General features: G+C 39.8%; 1 protein-coding gene across 3 annotated transcripts in view; it reads left to right on the forward strand.

Moving 5' to 3' along the window:
- LOC140195248 (GTPase NRas) overlaps positions 1-18162 on the forward strand; it is a 61958-nt gene extending 43796 nt beyond the window's left edge. For all 3 annotated transcript variants that reach the window (XM_072253287.1, XM_072253286.1, XM_072253288.1), the window contains exons 5-6: positions 1652-1775; positions 13093-18162. In XM_072253287.1, the coding sequence (XP_072109388.1) occupies positions 1652-1771 (120 nt within the window). In that variant the 3' untranslated portion in view covers positions 1772-1775; positions 13093-18162. The remainder of the gene's footprint in view (positions 1-1651; positions 1776-13092) is intronic.
- Positions 18163-20064: the final 1902 nt, after the last annotated feature.

A 20064-nucleotide genomic window follows, 5' to 3' on the forward strand; every position in this document is an offset into this window, starting at 1 on the left:
CCAAAATGTTGACTGTTGTTTCCTCTATAAATACTGCCTGATCTGCTGATTTCTTTCAGCATTGTGTGTGTGTGTGTGTGTGTGTGACTCTGGATTTCCAGCATGTATTTCTTGTGTCCACAATAATTCAAACTTGTCTATTCTGCCAGCAGGATCACTAGGTAGTGTTCAGAGATGACCCTTCTTCACCCAAAGTTTGACTTCCTTATCTTTAAACCTAGACGTATTTTGAGGAATCGAAATCATCTACTCTAGTACAAAATTTAGTTGTTGACATGATCTGTAAGACAAGCAAATGCTATCGTGCCTGCTCTTTATTGAGGGCACATTTGATTCAACCAAGTTTTATTTCCTATCAACACTGAAAATATATATTTTTTGATGCAGTCACCCCTTCAATCCTCTGTGGACTGTCCATGTAACTAAATCGAGTAAACCAGTCCAAGTAAAATAGATTCTGAAGGATTCCAGTGGTTGTAGTTCATTTTGGTAGCCCCAGGCATCTCTAGTTGTACAAGTCATTGTGGCGGATGAGGCTAATGTTTGATTAATGGATGGACTCAACACCTAACCAAATGCTGCTCCTCCATCTTGAGCATTCATTGGCTAGAGATTTCCACAAGTCAGTTGGATATTTCTTTTTCAAGAGAGCTTGAGACAATCATTTCCTCTGTAATTTGGCAATGGAGCACAGAATGGTGTCTGGGAGTCAGGTACCTGGCATGTAGATCATATGGCCTGACATTAAAGCAGAATGGGTTGGCCTGGGAAAGGCTTTTTAATGTTGGTTCATTTATCTTACCAGTAGATTTTTGATGCTTTTGCTGAAACATATTGTGGTATCTCTGCACTTCTGTGAAGTGCCTGCTGTAGACAGACGATGTCTTGGGGTTGTCAAGGAAGCTATGGATTACAGCTCTCCATTCTAAACAATGAGTTTAAGTCTGGTTTCTAGTCTTAATCTTCATCCCTTTTTTGGATGGCTGTGAGAGGAAAGGATATTGGTCAACTTTTCTTTGTGTTTGGAGCCATATGCTCAATAAGCCCAACTTCTTATTGTAAGATATAACGTACTCACTGAACATGTCTAGTTGAAATAGAGCATTTAACAACTACATATTTTTTAGTTGAATTTAATGTGACTGTTACATAGTGTTTGACTAATTTTAAAAGCTGTCTGATTTAAAATGAGTTTACTACCAGAGATATTAGAGAAGGGTCAGCTGCAGTTCTTTAACAAAGTGCTTGGTGCAATAAGACTTGCCAGTTTGTTGGAGTTTGAAAGATCTGTTTAGAGCTAATCTTTACAGAAGATATAAAACTAATGTTGAAGTTGTAAAATGATAAGACTTAATTATATTTTGGTATGTTGTAAGATATAGTTATCTACATACCAATATGATCTTGCACAACTATGGCCTAAGATGCAATAGGCAAGCATTCTGACTAAAAGAGCCATTGTAGTAAAAATATTAATATTTGTATGAATTTGAAGTTGTTAAGAATCTCTGAAAGCATTATATTGACTACAGGTATATATATTTGTATACTCTTGTTTTTAAACGTTAATAGACGTCTATTACTGATGACTATATTTGAATATATCTGTTCTTTATCAAGCAATTAACAGAATGTTGTATTTGAATTAAAGGGAGTTGAAGATGCATTTTACACACTGGTACGAGAGATTCGGCAATACAGAATGATAAAACTCAACAGTCAAGATGATAGAAACCAAGGTTGCTTGGGGTTAAAATGCATCATTATGTAATTAGGTAGGTAATATTTGTGTGTGTGTGTATGTGTGTTTATTTTAAACTTCAGTTCTATTCAGCCAGGACAATGGAATATAATCCATGCTCAAAATATCTGTTTCTATACCTGCAACCAAGAGGCAGGTTTATTTTTAATTGGATTAGGGTCATTTGTATATTAGCAAATTAAATTGACTGTTAGATGAACTACCCACAGATTCATGTCAGTTATAACCATATTACAATTACAGCATGGAAACAAGCCATCTCGGCCCTTCTAGTCCATGCTGAACTCATACTCTCACCTAGTCCCACTGACCTGCACTCAGCCCATAACCCTCCATTCCTTTCCTGTCCATATATCTATCCAATTTAACTTTAAACGACAACATAGAACCTGCCTCAACCACTTCTGCTGGAAGCTCGTTCCACACAGCTACCACTCTCTGAGTAAAGAAGTTCCCCCTCATGTTACCCCTAAACTTTTACCCTTTAACTCTCAACTCATGTCCTCTTGTTTCAATCTCCTGCATTCTCAATGGCAAAAGCCTATCCACGTCAACTCTATCTATCCCCCTCATAATTTTAAATATTTCTATCAAGTCCTCCCTCAACCTTCTACGTTCCAAAGAATAAAGACCCAACTTGTTCAACCTTTCTCTGTAACTTAGGAGATGAAACCCAGGCAACATTGTAGTAAACCTCCTCTGTACTCTCTCAATTTTATTGACATCTTTCCTATAATTCGGTGACCAGAACTGTACACAATACTCCAAATTTGGCCTTACCAATGCCTTATACAATTTCAACATTACATCCCAACTCTTATACTCAATGCTCTGATTAATAAAGGCCAGCATACCAAAAGCTTTCTTCACCACCCTGTCCACGAGATTCCACCTTCAGGGAACTATGCACCATTATTCCTAGATCCCCCTGTTCTACTGCATTCTTCAATGCCCTACCATTTACCATGTATGTCCTATTTTGATTAGTCCTACCAAAATGTAGCACCTCATACTTATCAGCATTAAACTCCATCTGCCATCCTTCAGCCCACTCTTCTAACTGGCCTAAATCTCTGCAAGCTTTGAAGACCTACTTCATCATCCACAACGCCACCTATCTTAGTATCATCTGCGTACTTACTAATCCAATTTACCACCCCATCATCCAGATCATTAATATATATGACAAACAACATTTGACCCAGTACAGATCCCTGAGGCAGACCGCTTCACACTGTCCTCCAATCTGACACACAGTTATCCACCACTACTCTCTGGTGTCTCCCATCTAGCCACTGCTGAATCCATTTTAGTACTTCGATATTAATGCCTAACCATTGAACTTTCCTAACTAACCTTCCGTGTGGAACCTTGTCAAAGGCTTTACTGAAGTCCATATAGACAACATCCACCGCTTTACCCTCATCAACTTTCTTAGTAACCTCTTCAAAAAATTCAATAAGATTTGTCAAACATGACCTTCCACGCACAAATCCATGTTGACTGTTCCTAATCAGACCCTGTCTATCCAGATAATTATATATAACATCTCTAAGAATTCTGTGAAGGCAAGTAAATATTTTCTTTTGTATGCAATTCCAACACTGCCTGAACATTCTTGTGATGTGACGTAAGAACAGAAGACACCAGACTAACTAAGCAGGTTAGTCTGCATCTGTAACAAGCTTTTGATGTCTTTTAACTCACTGATATTTCACTGTAATTGGAACATGTTCAAGGAAAACAATTCTTTTAGCAAGCATTAAGAAATGAAAAAGGAAGGGAAAGAGAAAAAAGTACTTATCATACAAATTCAGAGACATGAATCTCCTCACTAGCCTTATTACATATCCTTCTTTATCATTTCCTCATTTTCTCTAAAGTCATAAGTAAAACAGCATGGAAACTGGTCCATTGCAACCACAGCATCCTCTCTTCTGGTCCTGGTTCACATTTGTCCCAAAGCCTAAGCCCTTCCCTTCATCTACCTATCCAAATGCCTCTTAAATTTTGCAATTGTACCCTCTTGACCATTTCATCTGGTAACAAGTTCCAAGTACTCATCACCTGCTGAGATACCTCTCAGGTCCCTCTTAAATCTGTCCTCTTGTATCACTGTCCCCTAGCTCTGGACTCCTCAAATCTGGGAAAAGACTACAACGATGCATCTTATCTGTAACCCTCATGATTTTATAAACTTCTATGAGGCCACCAATTATGTTCCTACACTACGAGGAATAAAGGTTCAGTGCAGCCAACCTCTCCCTATAACTTAAGCCCTCTAGTCCAGGCAGCATCCTTGTAATTCTCTTCTGCACCCTCTCCAAGTTTTTCATTCTTTCCTGATTGGTATACTTTATACTTTATTGTCGCCAAACAATTGATACTAGAACGTACAATCATAATAGCGATATTTGATTCTGTGCTTTCCGCTCCCTGGATTATAAATATTAAAAATAGTAAAAATTAGTCAATATTAAAATTTTAAATTATAATCATAAATAGAAAATAGAAAAATGGGAAGTAAGGTAGTGCAAAAAAACCGAGAGTCAGGTCTGGATATTTGGAGGGTATGGCCCAGATCCGGGTCAGGATCCGTTCAGCAGTTTCAATTCTGGTATTATCTTGATAAATCTTTTGAATTTTCTCCACTATTTCTACATCCCTTTTAACTCAGAATCAGATTTATTATCACCAGCATGTGACGTGAAATTTGTTAACTTAGCAGCAGCAGTTCATTGCAATACATAATATAGAAGGAAGAAAACAATAATAAATAAATTAAAAACATTGAATAGATTAAAAACATGCTAAAAACAGAAATAATATATATTAAAAAAAGTGAGGTAGTGTCCAAGGGTTCAATATCCATTTAGGAATCGGATGGCAGAGGGGAAGAAGCTGTTCCTGATTCGCTGAGTGTGTGCCTTCAGGCTTCTGTACCTCCTACCTGATGGTAACAGTGAGAAAAGGGCATGCATCACTGGCATATGTCTTGAAGTTTGTTGTTTTGCAGTAAAAGCTATGATTGCAATAAGTATATATAAAAAGTTAAATCCAATTAAATAAGTAATGCAAAAAGAGAAGGGGAAATTACTGAGGTGGTGTTCATGGGTACATTGTCCATTCAGAAATCTGATGGTGGAGGGGAAGGGGCTGTTCCTGAAATGTTGAGTGTGTTTCCTGGCTTCCTTGGCTCCAGAAGTCTAGGGAAGGCACTCTCTGGCCCTGCCAAACTTGTGAGATTGAAACTGCTCTCCCACCCCAAACCCTAGTTTGTGTGGATGCTGTGTAATTTGCAACCCTGTTTCAAATTAGTGCCAGGAAATAAACACAGTATACAATTAAAGAAATTGTATTTATGAATCCTAAGAGTTAGTAAAGAAAAACAAAAAGAAAAGGGCCCATTTTAATTAAGCAGTCAAGTGTGCACAAGTTGGAGCTCATCTTGAACTTCTTGGTCACTCACGTGCTGGGCCCTCGGTCAGCGTGAAAGCACACACCACCTTCCGAACATCGCTTGCAATCCATTTTGAACAAACAGGTCTCCCACTGGGTCATATCCTATAACCAGTTCTCGCCAGCGTTTTCTCTCTTCATCTCCTGCCAAACCAAAACTCCAAGACAATCCTCAGTGTCCCTCACCAAGGAAACCTTCCCGCAGTTCCAGCATCCTAATTGGATAGCACATATTCCTCATCATCCCTTATCTTCAACATTAACCCAAACAGGCTGAAAGCAGAACAGACTGCTCTTACAGAACTGCTAAATGAAATACCTACAGCATAGCAGTAAAGATGTTAACCAGGGCATTACACCTATACTACCTCCTTGATGATAGTAATGAGAAGAGGGCAGGTCCTGGGTGATAGGGGCTCTTAATGATGGATGCTACTGTTTTGAGGCATTGCCTTTTGAAGGTGTCCAGGATGCTGGGAAGGCTAGTTCCCATTTTGGAGTTGTCCAAGTTTACAGTTACTGCAGCTTTTTCTGATCCTGTGCAGTGACCCCTCCATATCAGAATGCTCTCCAGGTTACATCTGTAGAAATTGGCGAGCATCTTTGACATACCAATTCTTCTCAAACTCCTGATGAAATATAGCCGCTATCATGCCTCCTTTGTAATTTCATCAATAAGTTGGGCCTAGGATAGATTTTCAGAGATGTTGTCACCCAGGAACTTGAAACTGCTCACTTTTCCACTTCTGATCCCTTGATGAGGACTGGTGTGTATTCCCTCAACTTCCCTTTTCTGAAGTCTACAATCAGTTCTTTGGTCTTACCTACCACTGAATGCAAGCTTGTTGCTGCAACCCCCCTCAACCAGCTGAACTATCTTGCCCCATCACCATCTGAAATTCTGTCATCCATAGTTGTGTCGTTGGCAAATCGTTGTGTGTAGATGGTGCTCGAGCTGTGCCTAGCCATAGAGTCGTGGGTGTAGAGCGAGTTAAGCAATGGGCTAAGCATGCATCCTTCAGGTGCGCCAGTACTGCTTAGTTCTAGAAGAGTTCATGGTACTCTGTATGCTATTTCACATAAATTGGTAAAATATCTTCCAGAATGCATGAATCTATTACCTCAAAGCCTTCACCCTGTTAATGCACTTGTTTTACATACATCAACCCTTTTCTCCCTACCTAAATGCATCACAGCTCTGTTGTTGTACTATTCTTCTAGTTCATTAACACTTTATTTTGCAGCTTCTCTATTAGAATTATAAATCCATAAGTTGCAATCCACATTTTTACTTTGTACTTCCAATTTCTTTTCCAGAACTATTTAAATGTGGTTCTAGCACTGGAACACTATTTCCCACTTTTTTGATCCATTCTCTCTTGTTTCGTAGTTTATTATTCATTCTGATATTTGTCACCTTTGTACTCATGTTTTCACCTTCGTCATGTCTATTGAGAAATTAAGAATTTTTGAAAATTCTTTCATCCTTAATACTTCACAGTACAAGGTCAGTCATTCTATAACTGATACCTAATCTCACTTTTTAGGTATTTTTCTATTGTATCTTTGTTTGCTGGCACAGAGACACCATTGATAGAGCTGCTGCCTTACACCACCAGCAACTTGCTGTACTTTCTGTGTGACACTTGTGACTAGAGAGGGGTGGTGGTGGTTCCATCCAGGTGCTCTGTTTTCCCTCCACATTGTAAAAACCAGTTGGTAGGTAGGATAATTGGCCTCTACAAATCATCACTCGTGTAGCTGAGTGGTAAACTTTCGGACTTAATGGGATTTAAAATGGGAATGGTGTGTGATTAGCATAAATGGGTGCTGAATATGACATTGAGTAAGAGTTATAGAACATAGAATAGTACAGCACATTACAGGCCCTTCTGCCCACAGTGTTGTGCCGACCCTCAAACCCTGCCTCCCATATAAGCACCCTCAAATTCCTCCACATGCCTGTCTAATAGTCTCTTAAACTTCACTAGTGTATCTGCCTCCACCACTGTCTCAGGCAGTGCATTTCATGCACCAACCACTGAGTAAAAAACCTTCCTCTAATATCCCCCTTAAACTTCCCACCCCTTACCTTAAAGCCATGTCCTCTTGTATTGAGCAGTGGTGCCCTGAGGAAGAGGTGCTGGCTATCCACTCTATCTATTCCTCTTATTATCTTGTACACCTCTATCATGTCTCCTCTCATCCTCCTTCTCTCCAAAGAGTAAAGCCCTAGCTCCCTTAATCTCTGATCATAATGCATACTCTCTAAACCATGCAGCATCCTGGTAAATCTCTGTACCCTTTCCAATGCTTCCACATCCTTCCTATAGTGAGGTGACCAGAACTGGACACAGTACTCCAAGTGTGGCCTAACCAGAGTTTTATAGAGCTGCAACATTACATCACAACTCTTAAACTCTATCCCTCGACTTATGAAAGCTAACACCCCATAAGCTTTCTTAACTACCCTATCCACCTGTGAGGCAACTTTCAGGGATCTGTGGACATGTACCCCCAGATCCCTCTGCTCCTCCACACTACCAAGTATCCTGCCATTTACTTTGTACTCTGCCTTGGAGTTTGTCCTTCCAAAATGTACCACCTCACACTTCTCCGGGTTGAACTCCATCTGCCACTTCTCAGCCCACTTCTGCATCCTATCAATGTCTCTCTGCAATCTTAAACAATCCTCTACACTATCTACAACACCACCAACCTTGTGTCGTCTGCAAACTTGCCAACCCACCCTTCTACCCCCACATCCAGGTCGTTAATAAAAATCACGAAAAGTAGAGGTCCCAGAACAGATCCTTGTGGGACACCACTAGTCACAATCCTCGAATCTGAATGTACTCCCTCCACCACCACCCTCTGCCTTCTGCAGGCAAGCCAATTCTGAATCCACCTGGCCAAACTTCCTTGGATCCCATGCCTTCTGACTTTCTGAATAAGCCTACCGTGTGGAACCTTGTCAAATGCCTTACTAAAATCCATATAGATCACATCCACTGCACTACCCTCATCTATATGCCTGGTCACTTCCTCAAAGAACTCTATCAGGCTTGTTAGACACAATCTGCCCTTCACAAAGCTATGCTGACTGTCCCTGATCAGATCATGATTCTCTAAATGCCCATAGATCCTATCTCTAAGAATCTTTTCCAACAGCTTTCCCACCACAGACGCAAGGCTCACTGGTCTATAACTACGCGGACTATCCCTACTACCTTTTTTGAACAAGGGGACAACATTTGCCTCCCTCCAATCCTCCGGTACCATGCCTGTGGACAACGAGGACATAAAGATCCTCGCCAGAGGCTCAGCAATCTCTTCCCTCGCCTCATGGAGCAGCCTGGGGAATATTCCGTCAGGCCCCGGGGACTTATCTGTCCTAATGTATTTTAACAACTCCAACGCCTCCTCTCCCTTAATATCAATCTGCTCCAGAACATCAACCTCACTCATATCGTCCTCACCATCATCAAGTTCCCCCTCATTGGTGAATACTGAAGTATTCATTGAGGACCTCGCTCACTTCCACAGCCTCCAGGCACATCTTTCCACCTTTATTTCGAATCGGTCTTATCTTCACTCCTGTCATTCCTTTTTTCTTCACATAATTGAAAGAACTCTTGGGGTTTTCCTTTGCCCTACTCGCCAAGGCCTTCTCATGCCCCCTTCTTGCTCTTCTCAGCCCTTTCTTAAGCTCCTTTCTTGCTTCCCTACATTCCTCAATAGACTCATCATATCCTTGCTTCCTAAACCTCATGTATGCTGCCTTCTTCCACCTGACTAGATTTTCCACCTCACTTGTCACCCATGGTTCCTTCACCCTACCATTCTTTATCTTCCTCACCGGGACAAATTTATCCCTAACATCCTGCAAGAGATCTCTAAACATTGACCACATGTCCATAGTACATTTCCCTTCAAAAACATCATCCCAATTCACACTCGCAAGTTCTAGCCTTATAGCCTCATAATTTGCCCTTCCCCAATTAAAAATAGTCCTGTCCTCTCTGATTCTATCCTTTTCCATGATAATGCTAAAAGCCAGGGAGCAGTGGTCACTGTCCCCCAGATGCTCACCCACAGAGATCTGTGACCTGACCCGGTTCATTACCTAGTACTTGATCTAGTATCGCATTCCCCCAGTCGGCCTGTCCACATACTGTGACAGGAATCTGTCCTGGACACACTTAACAAACTCTGCCCCATCTAAACCCTTGGAACTAATCAGGTGCCAATCAATAGGGAAGTTAAAGTCACCCATGATAACAACCCTGTTATTTTTGTACTTTTTCAAAATCTGCCTCCCAATCTGCTCCTCTGTATATCTGCTGCTACCAGGGGGCCTATAGAATACCCCCAGTAGAGTAACTGCTCCCTTCCTGTTCCTGACTTCCACCCATACTGACTCAAAAGAGGATCCTGCTATATTACCCACCCTTTCTCTAGCTGTAATAGTATCCTTGATCAGTAATGCCACCCCCCTCCCCTTTTTCCCCCCCTTCTCCATCCCTTTTAAAGCACTGAAATCCGGGAATGTTGAGAATCCATTCCTGCCCTGGTGCCAGCAAAGTCTCTGTAATGGCCACTACATCATAATTCCATGTATGTATCCAAGCTTTTCAGTTCATCACCTTTGTTCCTGATGCTTCTTGCATTGAGGTATACACACTTCAGCCCTTCTGCCTTACTACCTTTACACCCTTTATTCTGCTTCTCTTTCCTCAAAGCCTCTCTGTATGTTAGATCTGGCTTTACTCCATGCACTTCTTTCACTGCTCTATCGCTCCGGACCCCATCCCCCTTGCAAATTAGTTTAAACCCTCCCGAACCATGCTAGCAAACCTACCTGCAAGGATATTGCTCCCCCTCGGGTTCAGGTGCAACCCATCCGATCTGTACAGGTCCCACCTTCCCCAGAAGAGATCCCAATGATCCAAAAATCTAAAACCCTGCTCCCTGCACCAACTCCTCAGTTATGCATTCAACTGCCATCTCCTCCAATTCTTACCATCACTGTCACGTAGCACTGGCAGCAATCCTGAGAACGCCACTCTTGAGGTCCTGTTCTTCAGCCTTCTGCCTAGGTCCTGCAACTCACATTTCAGGACCTCATCCCTCTTCCTGCCTATGTCATTGGTACCAACATGTATCACGATATCTGGCTGCTTTCCCTCTCATACCAGGATGTCGTGCACCCAGTCATAGACATCCCAGACCCTGGCACCCAGGAGGCAACAAAGCATGCGGGTGTCCTTCTCATGTCCACAAAATCTCCTGTCTGCTCCCATGACTATAGAGTCTCCAATGACGACAGCTCTCCTCTTCTCCGTCCCACCCTTCTGCACCACCGGGTCAGACTAAGTGCCAGAGGCCCTGCCACCATGGCTCACACCTGGTCGGTTGTCCCCTCCAACAGTATCCAGGCCAGTAAACTTATTATTCAGGGGAATGGCTACTGGGGTGCTCTGCACTACCTGTCTGCTCACCTTCACTTTCCCCTCTCTGACTGTCACCCAACAACCTGCTTCCGACAGCCTAGGTGTGACTACCTCCCTGTAGCTCTCATCTATGACTGCCTCATTCTCCCTTATGAGTCGAAGGTCATCCAGCTGCTGCTCCAGATTCCTTACACGGTCTTCTAGATCGCCCAGCCGTATGCACTTCTGGCAGATGTGACTCTGCGGGAGAGGGGCGTTCCCCCAAGACTGCCACATCTCGCATGAGAGGCACATCACCATCTCAGGAGGCATTGTAAAGACTAACTGCAAGCAAGCTTGTCCTCCACCTCTTCTCGTCAAAGCTCCGCTCCTTCACTGGCCACTGTGTTTGAGCTACCCTTCTATTTATCTGTTTGAGCTTTTCAAAATGCTTGGTCACCTGACTTCAACTGCCCAATCAGCTGCTTTCTGCTGAGTCTGAGCTATTCAAATCTTGATTGTCTAATCAATGGCTTTCTGCTGATCTATTCAAATCTTGATAGACTTGATTGCACAGACCAACTGCCAAAACTGCCAGAATCTCTCGAGTCAAAGCTCCACTCACTCACTGGCTGCTTCCCACAGCAATGAGATTGTTGTCTTCCTGTCAACAGCATTAAAGCTAGTTTTGTTTTTTTATTTGATCTCTCCGTTTAAATCTAGAAATCAAACTTGCCTTAAAATCTATTCACAGTTACCACTTTTTAGTTCACTAAAGCAGGGGTCCCCAACCTTTTTTGTACTGCGGACCGGTTTAATATTGACAATATTCTTGCCGGGGTGGGGGGGTGTGTAGGGTTGCCAACGGACAAGAGTAGCAGTCAAATACATTGCGTTTACCCCAAAAAGACTACAATGACCATGAAGCCTTGCGCGGGCACCAGTGCACATGCATGTATGTGCCGATTTTTTTTCTATAAATCGTTTTTGGCGATTCTGTTCGGTGGGGGTTAATCACGACCGGAATATCGGTGATAAATGGCTAATACACTCAATTTCGTTTCTAAAAGGGTTTATCTAACAAATTTAGTATTAAACACACAGTGCATATTTCCCTCGCATGAATGTAGTGATAAGTCAATTATCAGGGGAGCTTGAAGTAAGTGTTGAATGAACTTCCAGTAGAAGTGGTAGAGGCAGGTTCGATATTATCATTTAAAGAAAAATTGGATATGTATATGGACAGGAAAGGAATGGAGGGTTATGGGCTGAGTGCAGGTCGATGGGACTAGGTGAGAGTAGTGTTCGGCACGGACTGGAAGGGCAGATGGCCTGTTTCCGTGCTGCAATTGTTATATAAGTCACTTATAAGTCAATAGCATCATAACATTTTAAGTAACATTTGGATATTAAACACGCAGCACATATTTTCCCTGTATGAACATATAAAATCATTGCAACACACCAATATCGCTGAATCAGTGGGAGCCCCAGGCTTGTTTCCCTGCAACAAGACGGTCCTATCGAGGGGTGATGGGAGACCGCGATACTTGAAGGGAGTTCCTTATGTCCAGTCTATTCCGCAATTTAGTTTTCGTTGCATTCATTACAGAGATATGTTGGAAATGGAAGCAACGTTTTCAGTGCTTTCATGGCTAACTCAGGATATTTAGCCTTCACTTTGATCCAGAATGCCGGCAGAGATGCTATGGCAAACATACTTTTCAGCCCGCCATCATTTGCAAGCTCGAGGAGTTGATCTCCTTCCCACACTGATATGGAAGACGTGCGGGTAATAACCTCGCGTGCATTCAAGCTCCACAGTGGGGGTGACAGGGAATGAGGAAAGGTGCAGCTGACTCAAATTGCCAAATCATATCGTTTCCTTGCGGCCCGGCAGCACATGCTTTGCGGGCCGGTACCCATCTGCAGCCCGGTGGTTGGGGACTGCTGCACTAAAGCTACAATGTCTGGTATAGAGTACACCAAATGGATTATAATAAGGTGAATTGAAATCTTTTCATTGTGCCTGGCTGTTCCAGTTTGAAAATGAGCCCAAGCTTATTTGAGTTTTGGTTGAATTTTCAATGAGTGCTCTTGTTATGAACGTGTTTGTTGTTTTCATTCCTTTTGTACAAGTGGATTGGGGTGATTTTGGTTACTGCTAAAGAATAGCCCTGGTAATCCTTAAAAAGGGTAAAGGAAATCAAACTCTGATTGCTGACCTCTGATCCACAGCATCTTCAGGTGGCAGAGTTCTGTGGGCCTGGCAGCAGTTGGTGAGAAAATGTAGAGATTTAATGTTTTAAGGAAATTAATGTTAAGGTGTGAAATACCCACTGGAGTTGCAGAATGTCTGAACTGTATTTCTGAATGTCTCATTATAATACCAGGTTGCAGAATGTGTGGTTCTAACAATTGTTTATGTTTCTCCTGTAGGTTATTGGATGCCTTCTATGTGATCTGTAAAATATACAAACCGGGGCAAAAATGGAAAAAAAAAAAAGACCAACATTCTTTGGTGTAAAATTCCTGACCCCACCTGACCCTTTTTATATATATATATATATATATATTAAAAAAGAGAACTGTTGTGATGTACAATAGATTTACTAGGTACAGGTGCACTATTTGCTCATTCTCTTTCTGTGCATTACACTAAATGTACCGGATTTAATTTTATAGTACACTAACAAAGTCATATTGCAGGTGTGTTATCAGACTGTGGTACAAACTAGTCTGAGTGCAAACTGATTTTTTAAATATAAAGTGCCTGTTTACTGTAACAAATATTTTAGCTGTTTTGAACCCTTGTGCTTACTAGGACTACCTACTTTTGTCAAACAGATTCCGGATGTATAAACAAATTTCCTTTCATTCAGTTTGTTTGACCTGCAAATTTGGAATGCCCATCAGTATGATGAGATCTGTATTGATAATTCATACAAGTATGAACACCAAGTATTAAAAGGGACACTCAAGTTAATAAAGCATTGCAGCTGTGATACCAGCAAATGCAATCCTGTTAAATTGTAGCCACAGTTACCTATTATAGCAGATCAATCGATTTGACTATTTTAACCTGTGCAAAGTGGTTGTACCACACTTAGTATGAGGAGTGTATTCTTTATAATTAATTGCCTCCATTGCTAAATTATTGTAGCCCTGATGAAGACTAGGTTGTGTGTCCACCATCCTGCTTCAGGGACTGGATACAGTGTTTCTGTGGAATTGCTTTCTTCTCAACTTCTCTGCAATGTCTGTGCCTTGCCTTAGCAATGGACTGGCATGCATTAAAATAGAAGATTCAGCAGTGCCCTCAATCAGTTATCATGGTTCTTAATTTATTTTGTCAAAAGTACAAAAAAAAGGATTTGTTTTCTTTTGGAATAATTTTATGACTGTGGTAATCTTGACCTGCCTGTGATTCAAATCAGATTTGTTGTGAAGGATCAACCCTTTCCAGTTTTAACACTCACTTCCACAGCAAGGTACATGGCTGAAGTTGCTTATGGGCATTAATAGGCAAAGAAGGAGGGCCATGTGTGCTTTATTTTCCCTCTTGTCGCACTATATTGAGGAATGTTCATCAATTCTTTCAGCCTAGTTGTTTCTTACAAAGATAAGCAACATCATTGGCAGACTGTTCTGGAGATGTGGTTCAATGACAGTTGTAGGTGGGTGGAAATGTAGAACAAATTTGCTAGAAACACTAGCCAGTCACTACATATTTCTAAGCAGTAAAGAACCTTGTTTTTATAAGAATAATTCAATCCCTGGGCTTCTCTTTGTGTGTGTGTAGTGGGGGAGGGAGAGGGAATCTTTAACATGGTTTAGATCTAAACTTTTCCTAAATTCTGCTTTGTGGCCATAAAAGTAATATATTAAATGCTTATTGTTTGGGAACACTGTTTCTTTGAAAACACAGCTTTAGTACTTGGAAGATTTTTTTGGATATTTGATGTAATCAAATGCCACATTACTAATTCAAAAACTGAACAATTCTGTAATATTTCCAAGAATAAGGCATGTTTGAATCAGGAAATCACTTGTTTGTTAACAATGATGTGCAATACCAAATAGCAGAGATGCACACTGTCTGAAATCTCGTTCACAATGTGACATAATATTCCATACTTGGCTCTGCACAGGCATTGCAGGTTTTTCAAAGTTCCCACCTTAATAACATTTTCATATTAGGTTAAATTTAATGTTCATTATGTTGTGATCTTTAGTTTACAGCAGGTATTGCTTTGTTTTATAGGCTACTGTCTCCTGCCTGCACGAGTTCATTTATCATGGCCTCTAGGTCAGGAGGGCCGGTAGCATTTATTGTTCAGCTTCGACAAGCCCCAGAAGTTAATAAGCTTGTGGCCTGTAGAGGCACCTGTACCTGGTAGGAAAGGAACAGAAGTAGGCCATTCAACTCTCGTTTGTTCTGTTATTCAGTTTTTTTTGGGGGGGGGGGGTAAATAATATCAAGTTAAATATGTTTTTCAGTGTGACATATTCTGATAACCACTGTTAGTCTTTCACCTGAAAAAGACTGAATCAAATTTTGCATTGAACATTATTGCCTAATCACATTTTGAGCTCTGACGATATTTTTTAATTATAATACCCCGAGTCTTAATATAGGCTTAAAAAGATGATGTTTGATTTACTAGCAGTCCTAGCTGTTTTTGTCTCTTCTAGTTGATTTATTTTCCATCTATTTACAGTTTAGAAGTGACAGCTTGTTCAGATCCATCTTGACAGTGTTTAGTATTTAGTCTCTTTCTCTGCCATGTGCTACGTGCTGTTCCAGGATATTCAGTAACTGTGGTCTTCTGTTGAACAGACTGGGGCAAATGGTTTTCATGTTTTTATTCTGAGTAAACATACGGGTGATAATTCGAAAATACCAGTTTCATGTTAAAGTTTGGAACTGGAAGCTTTGACCACTAGATCTGTAGCTAATGTCAAAATCATTGTATAATTGATTGACTAACACAATTGCTTATCCATTAGGGAAAGAATATAAGTAAGCGTAGACAGTTCACCTTGCCATTCAAATGAGATCAGGGTTATTTTGGCAACTAATTCCTTAGGCCCACCGATACCTCAAAGCCATCATTAAGTTATTTTTAAGTGTGGCTAAATTTTTTTTATTAAGACCATTGAAGCAGAAGTTGCAGGCTAGTTTTGTTTATTGTTATTCCCAGGTGATGTTACGGGTGGGCTCATTTAACTCATTAGCGGAATCAAGACCTCAAAATAGTGAAAACTGACTAATCTGCTCAGAACCTCCCACACAAATACAAAAATTCAAAAATAAAAGCAGAAAATACTGTAAGCACTCAGGAGGTCAGGCAGCCTCTGTGGAAAGAGAAACTGACTTGATATTTCAGGTAATCAGATCAAACCATAACAAATGTTCCATGTTCCATAAAGTGCTCTGTCATGTAGCCTCTGGAAGCTAGCAAATCAGACATTAGTTTTTTTTAAACTGCATTGGTTTACTTGAAAACTATTTTGAATTTTTCTGTTTGTAACCTTTGTGGTATTGTATGCGGTTGTGATTGTATTTAATGTTGACATGTGTTTCCAATTATGTTCAGTGATTCAAGTTGATCTCTTGAGCCTGATGACCTTTTCTGATGTAATTAAACTATTAGCATAGATATAATGGCAAGGGTTGTGTTTAGCACATATGCTGTTACTTCGGACAGACTGACAACCATTGACTTCAATAGTGTTGAGATTCTGAGAGACAGCATTTTTTTTTGCTTCAGTTTGCAGGAGCTGAGACTGAACACCCTTTGCAGATGAAGCTGATGTTTTCTGCCAATAACATTGTCACATCTCCTTAAAACTTTTTTGTACTCTGAAATTCATATAACAAATTTTCTATATGTAAAAATATTAAATTTAATCAAAGTATAATTGAAAAGTTGTAAGTTTTCCCTTACTCTATATTCCCTATTATATTGTATAGGAAGTCATTGTACAGTCTGCAGAGAGACACTATTTTCTCAATTGTTTATTTGTAATCTTCTCCATCCTGGGGTTGAGTTTAATATATTTTGATAAAATAGAGATGCTTGCATTGACAAGTTTGTTACTAATTTACTACTTTCATTCTATCACATTTAGTGTTGAATTGTCCACCATTTTTAAAAACTCTTCCAAAAAAAGATGCTGTCTCTCTCTAGCTTGTGCATAATAGAAATGCTTTTCTAGGTTCTTCTGAGCATGTCCCAGAAACTTAGTTTGTATTGGTATTTTCTTGGTTGAGGGCATATATTTCTGTGATGCCTTGCTCCAAGTGAGCATGTTCAGTATTTTTAAGAGATTTGGGTAAATATTGATTCACTGATGAAAACATACTGTAACATAGTCTCTCTCTTGTTCTTACACTAAACTTTTGCTTACTTGGAAATGCTCAAAGTGCACATTATAGCTTTAAATCATACTTTGAATTACAGCTCTCTAAGGTGACTGCAGTGTGAGGAACTATGCAGTGTGCATAGCAATTCTGAAGGAATATATTCTGTAAATTTAACAGCATGTTTTCAAATCCATTCAGAAACATACTAAACAAAGTTGCTACTAGGAACCTGATGCAATGCTATGTTCATGATCATTGAGCAATGTTTGGATACTACTTTGTAAGTTAATAAAGCTCACTCCCGTTGTTAAACCTTTAAACAAATCTTGCACTAATTAGCTTTCCTCCGATTGCCAATAACCTGTGTAACAACGTAAATAATGGTGGATATTCCATCACATGGGATGAATGGAACTCATTAAAATTAGAGATAGAATAAAGCATCAGTTCTTTTAAGACCCAATAAATTATCAAAAACTCTGAATATCAGTTTCCAGTGAAGAAATGCCATTAAAATTTGGATTGCCGGAATTGAGCACATTATTGATTCAGATTTTATTCTTATTAATTTGCTTAATTCTTCTTGTACTCTTGAAAGCTCTGCCTAGGTGAGGATCTTTTAAGTATTTCTGAGATTCTTTACCATTCTCTGCTTCTGCACCTCTCAAAATTACATTTAATAATTATATAAAAATAATGTTTCTAATCTTTTTATTTTGTGCACTCAGGGTTTTCAGATTTAACAATATTCTGAGTGATGAAAGAAAATAATTGAGTGTATCCTTTAACAATGTAAATACTATATCCTTTTACTTTTTAATAACTCCAGTGTGTGTCTTGTAACCCAAGTACTGGTTTGCAAAATGTGAAAATGGCTGGCTGAAAGTACATTTTATGCATGTTACAACTAACTGCTTTTTTTTCCCCAGTGTTGGCCTTTTTTGTAAATAAAATTATTTTAAAACTGAGAAATGTTCTGTACATGAAAGAAATTTGTGACCTCTGGGACAAAGGAACAAACAAACACTGGTGACTCTCTTTCTCCGCGGTCTTATGTTTCTCCTGAATGCAGGAACATTCGCCATGAGCCATTTTGTGTATTCAATGCAGTGAGACAATAAAATAACTTTTTTTCTGTAGTTGATGGTAGTCTGTACTTCTATGTCAGTTTGTTAATTTACTTCAGTATATAGTACTGTGCAAGTCTTTGACACGTATAAGAACAAATTCTGTAAAGGAAAGATGCTTTTAAAAATGAAATGAGCAGTTTCTAAGTATCAATAAATTTACGATAAAGAACTCTTTAAAAAAAAACTAAATCAAATCGATATTTGATGTGACTACCCTTTGCCTTTAAAACTGCATCAATTCCCTTGCAGTTTTATAAGAAAATTGGCTGGTAGGTTGTTCCAAGCATCTTGGAGAACTTGACACAGCTCTTCTGCAGACTTTGGCTGTCTCGTTTGCTTCTGTCTCTCCAGGTAATCCCAGATAACCTTGATGATGTTGAGATCAGGGCTATGTGGATGACATTCCATCTGGAAAGCATATATAAAATCTAGGGTGCCTAAGACTCTTGTACAGTACTGTACTGGGTAAATACCTTACTGCTTATTTTTATAAACTTCTAATATGTTGTACAAATCAATCATATCATGCTCTATGCTGGTTATAAGGTAGCCTAAGCACTGCAGCTTTATCAGAGTGAAATTTTGAATTTGGTCAGCAAGGTACCTTGGGTGTCCAGTACTTACTGGCAAGCACAATAACACAGATGTAGAATTGCTGCTCACAGCATCAGCAACTGGGGTTCAGTCTGATTTCCAGTGCTGACCATGTAGTTCTCCCCATGACTGCATAAATTTCCTTTCTTTGCTCGAATTACTTGGCTATATCCCAAATATATGAGGATTGGTGTTTTAATTGACTGCTATAAACTTCACCTAGTCTTGCCAAAGGGTTTTGGTCCAAAACGTCAACTATACTTTTTTCCATAGATGCTGCCAAAGCACTTATTTCTGTGTTGTATAGCTCGACAACTTCACTTAGAATAACAAGTATCAGACACAGGGTAACAGCACACTTGTTCTTTGAAGTCTGCTGTAGATTTAAAAGTAAAATTTTTACATAATTAAAGAACAATTTTTGTGCAATTCTGAAAGCTATAAAGTGAAATCCAGGTGACTGAATTTATAAAACAAGATTTGATAGGGACAGCACAGCAGGTTATCTACTATGGGAATTAATGAACAGTGGGTTCCCTAGCAACCATACATTAAGTGGTTTCATCTTGAATTTTCATTGAAAATTAATTTATCTCAGTGGTTTGAGGAAGAGAGAGTGACCATTTAGATTAGGTAGCAAACCTGGAAGTGGACAGTAAGGATAAAGATGTGACTGCAGGTCAGGGAGATTTAGAGACTCTGGCAGTTTATAGCACCATTGTATAAAGGCATTTACAACATGTAGAGAATAAAATTGGTAAATTGAATAATAGGATACATGATAATGGCATCAGACAGGATAGTCATAGTGGTAGATGCAGCTGTGACCAGGAGTCCCAGAAGCTTTCTTACCTGTTCTTTACCAGGGTAAAGGACAATGTAGCTGGAAAGGAAAATGTCCAATTGTAGTCCACATACAGTATGGACCAACAACATAGGCACAACTAGAAATACAATTCTGTAGAGAGAATTTGAGGAGTTAAACCAAATATAAATGCAAAATCTTGGGTAATTATCTCAGATTTCAACCCATCATTTACAATTTAGCATGGGTTTAAATAAAATAGTGGTTGTGACGAGAGTATATAGTATTCATTGATCTTGAACTTCAGCCTTCAGCACCGAACCACAAGTCACTGACAGCCATCCATTACCACTCTGCCTTTGTGGGAGAAGCCGATGTCTAATCTAATTTACTACTTCATCTTGAATTTCAAGTGACTGAACTTTTTTGACAAACCTCCCATGCAGTACAGGTCTACAATCCCTTATCCGAAATCCTTGGGGCCAGTTGCATTTCGAAATTCAGAATTTTTC

The sequence above is a fragment of the Mobula birostris genome, chromosome 3, assembly GCF_030028105.1.
Source record: "Mobula birostris isolate sMobBir1 chromosome 3, sMobBir1.hap1, whole genome shotgun sequence".
NCBI classification, from domain to species: Eukaryota; Metazoa; Chordata; class Chondrichthyes; order Myliobatiformes; family Myliobatidae; genus Mobula; species Mobula birostris.